Genomic DNA, 2,646 nt, shown 5'->3' on the forward strand with positions numbered 1-2,646 from the left:
GGAGCATTGGGGTCACCTGTTGAGCCGCGCCGAGATCGTGAAGCACATCTCGAACCCAGATAGCAGCCTGGCCGGCTGGGGTTAGGTTGATGAACTCTGCCTCAGTCGATGACAATGTCACCAGACTCTGCTTCTTTGATTTCCACATAACAGGACCATTTGCAAGGTATACCACAAATCCTGCCGTGGAAATGCGGTCACAGGGATCATCTGCGAAGGATGCATCCGCGAACACACGAAGCTTTAAGTCGCGGGGATCATACTTGCCTCCGAGCGTAATGCCCATGTTCTTTGTGCCGTTGAGATACCGTGATAGATGCTTGAAGATCGTACCGTGAACTTCCTTTGGGCCATTGTTGGCCTCGCATAGCTTGTTGACCGTGTATGCGATGTCAGGGCGGGTACCAATAGACAACCAATTCAGGCTGCCGGTGCGCTTAAGCCACTGTTTCGGCTGCATGATGTTAGGAAGTGACTTCCAGTTAGATGGAAGGGTGGTCTTCGGGGGCCAGGGAGTCTGTGCTGAGTGTATTCCAGGATCAGCGAACTTCGCCATCAATCCCTCGGTGTAGGTGGTCTGGTGGATAAAGATGGTGCGGTTGTTCCTGTTGCGGGTGAATTGAAGGCCGAGGAACTGCTTGACCTCTCCAATGCGCTTCATATTGAAGATGCCTTCCAGGGCGACGAGGACTTCCTCGATAAGTGACTTGTGAGGGGCTGCGATGATCATGTCATCCACATAAACAAGGAGCTTCACTCCATCATCGCGGATGAAGATACATAACTCTGTGTCAAGGGGCTTGAACCCTAACTTCTTGAGTTCTTTGGTGAGGCATTCGAACCACCACAATGGAGCCTCACGCAGGCCATAGATAGCCTGGTTGACCCGAAGGACCCGGTCTGTGCCGTCTGAGTGTCCCTGAGGTTGTTCAATGAATATAGGCCGCTTGGCCCCGGCGTGCAAGAAAGCTGTGACGAAGTCGACTTGGAACCATTCGTCGTCAATGATCGCGACATAGGTGCAGAAGATCCTGACTGACACCATGTGTGCAACTGCCGCGTAAACCGTGATCAGAGCATAATGCTCTCCGCGTTCCATGTCCCCACGAGCGACAAGGCGTGCCTTGATGAAAGGTTCGGCGTCGACGGGTGTTTTCTTCGTATAAACCCATCGTGTTGGAATTACTGGCGATTTAGGGCGATTCACCATAGTGAACACGCCTCGCAGTGCCATTGCATCAAGCTCCCGCTGTTCGGCCGGTCGAATGACCTTGTCGTAGTCGGAACGCTTGATAGCCTGGTGCCAATTCTTGGGCATATCTGTTGATGCCAGCAGGGATATCTGGCCAGCCTTGATGGCTGACAAGCAGAACATACGCAACCCTGGAACCTCGACGTCTCGGTCTCGATAAAGGTCTATGGCCATGAAACCTCTGCGCTTGCCTGTGGTGTGCAATTGCTTGTAATCAACGCGCTCGGTCCTTCTGCCTGAGCGACGTAGAGGTGCCTTTTCTTCGTCAAAGGCTCCAGGCATTCTTGGTCCATTATCATGATCATCCTGCTGGTCGGGTGGGTTGGCAAGCAATTGATCCTCCAGCATGCGGGCAATCTCATCCTCATCTGGATCGCTGTCGGCAGCAGGCGTTGGCTCTGGGGTCATAGGAGCACAAGGCTCTCTGTCCTTAGGTGAAGTTTTTGTTGACAGCCGAGGCGTGACATCGTTAGTCTGGCTGTCTGCTTGGGGAGTGTGGTCCTCGCCTTGTGGTGATTCCTCGGGGACTGGGTGAGTCGTAGGTTCAGACGTGTGGATATCCTCGTTCGTGAAGACCATGCGGCCTTCTTCCACTATTTCTGGGTCAACAAGGGTGGCTTCGAATTCGAAGTCTTCGATATCCCTTGTCGACGGCGTGAACTCGATAAATCGTGCATCGCGGGCCCGAACAATGCGCTTGAGGCTGGGTATCCAGATCTTGAAGATACGGGCATGTACGCCTTCAATGCCCACGAGGCGTCCTTTCCAGGCGCGCGGAGCTAGCTTTTCTGACGCCTTGCGCCGTTCCTTTGGAATGCGCACGTAGGCTGTGCATCCCCAGGTGCGGATGGCTCGCAGGTCGTATTGGTAGTTAAGACCTATGATGTCGAACATCTTCTTGATCGGCGGCTCCGAATCATCGTTGGCCGCTGTCGGCATGTGGTTCGTGATATAGGCCGCATGTTCAATTGCCAAGGGCCACAAGTGTTGAGGAATGTCAGCGTCAATGCAATCAGCCCGTGCCGAGTCCATCAGAGTGCGGCCGGCACGCTCAACCTTGCCCTGGTGGGCAGACACGTAAGGGGCGCCTGTCTTGACGATAATACCCTTTGCCTTGGCCCAGTTGACCAGGCTATCAATGAGGAATTCGGGTGCGTTGTCGTAATGAAAGACCTGAACTTTGAAGCCTCCAGAGGTATTCTCGACAGCGGCTGTCCAATCCTTGATTTTCGTGGCAGCCTCAGACTTCGCCGCCACCGACTTCACCCAGTGGTAGTTGGTGTGATAGTCAATTAAATGCAGCAGGAACTTGGCGCCGTTGTAGCCCACTGGCGTGATCGTGATGATATCCCAATAGATGTGAGATAGGAAGGATGACTGTTGAACAGACGGCG

At 53.7% G+C, this 2,646-nt stretch overlaps 1 protein-coding gene across 1 annotated transcript; it reads right to left on the reverse strand.

The window, feature by feature from the left end:
* J7T54_003828 (transposase) lies at positions 1–2,646 on the reverse strand (the record flags this gene model as incomplete). Its single annotated transcript, XM_051510733.1, has 1 exon — positions 1–2,646. A coding segment is annotated over one exon (2,646 nt), but the record flags the coding sequence as incomplete, so codon positions are not given.

The sequence above is a fragment of the Emericellopsis cladophorae genome, assembly GCF_022114955.1.
Source record: "Emericellopsis cladophorae strain MUM 19.33 chromosome Unknown NODE_221_length_2646_cov_236_581938, whole genome shotgun sequence".
NCBI classification, from domain to species: Eukaryota; Fungi; Ascomycota; class Sordariomycetes; order Hypocreales; family Bionectriaceae; genus Emericellopsis; species Emericellopsis cladophorae.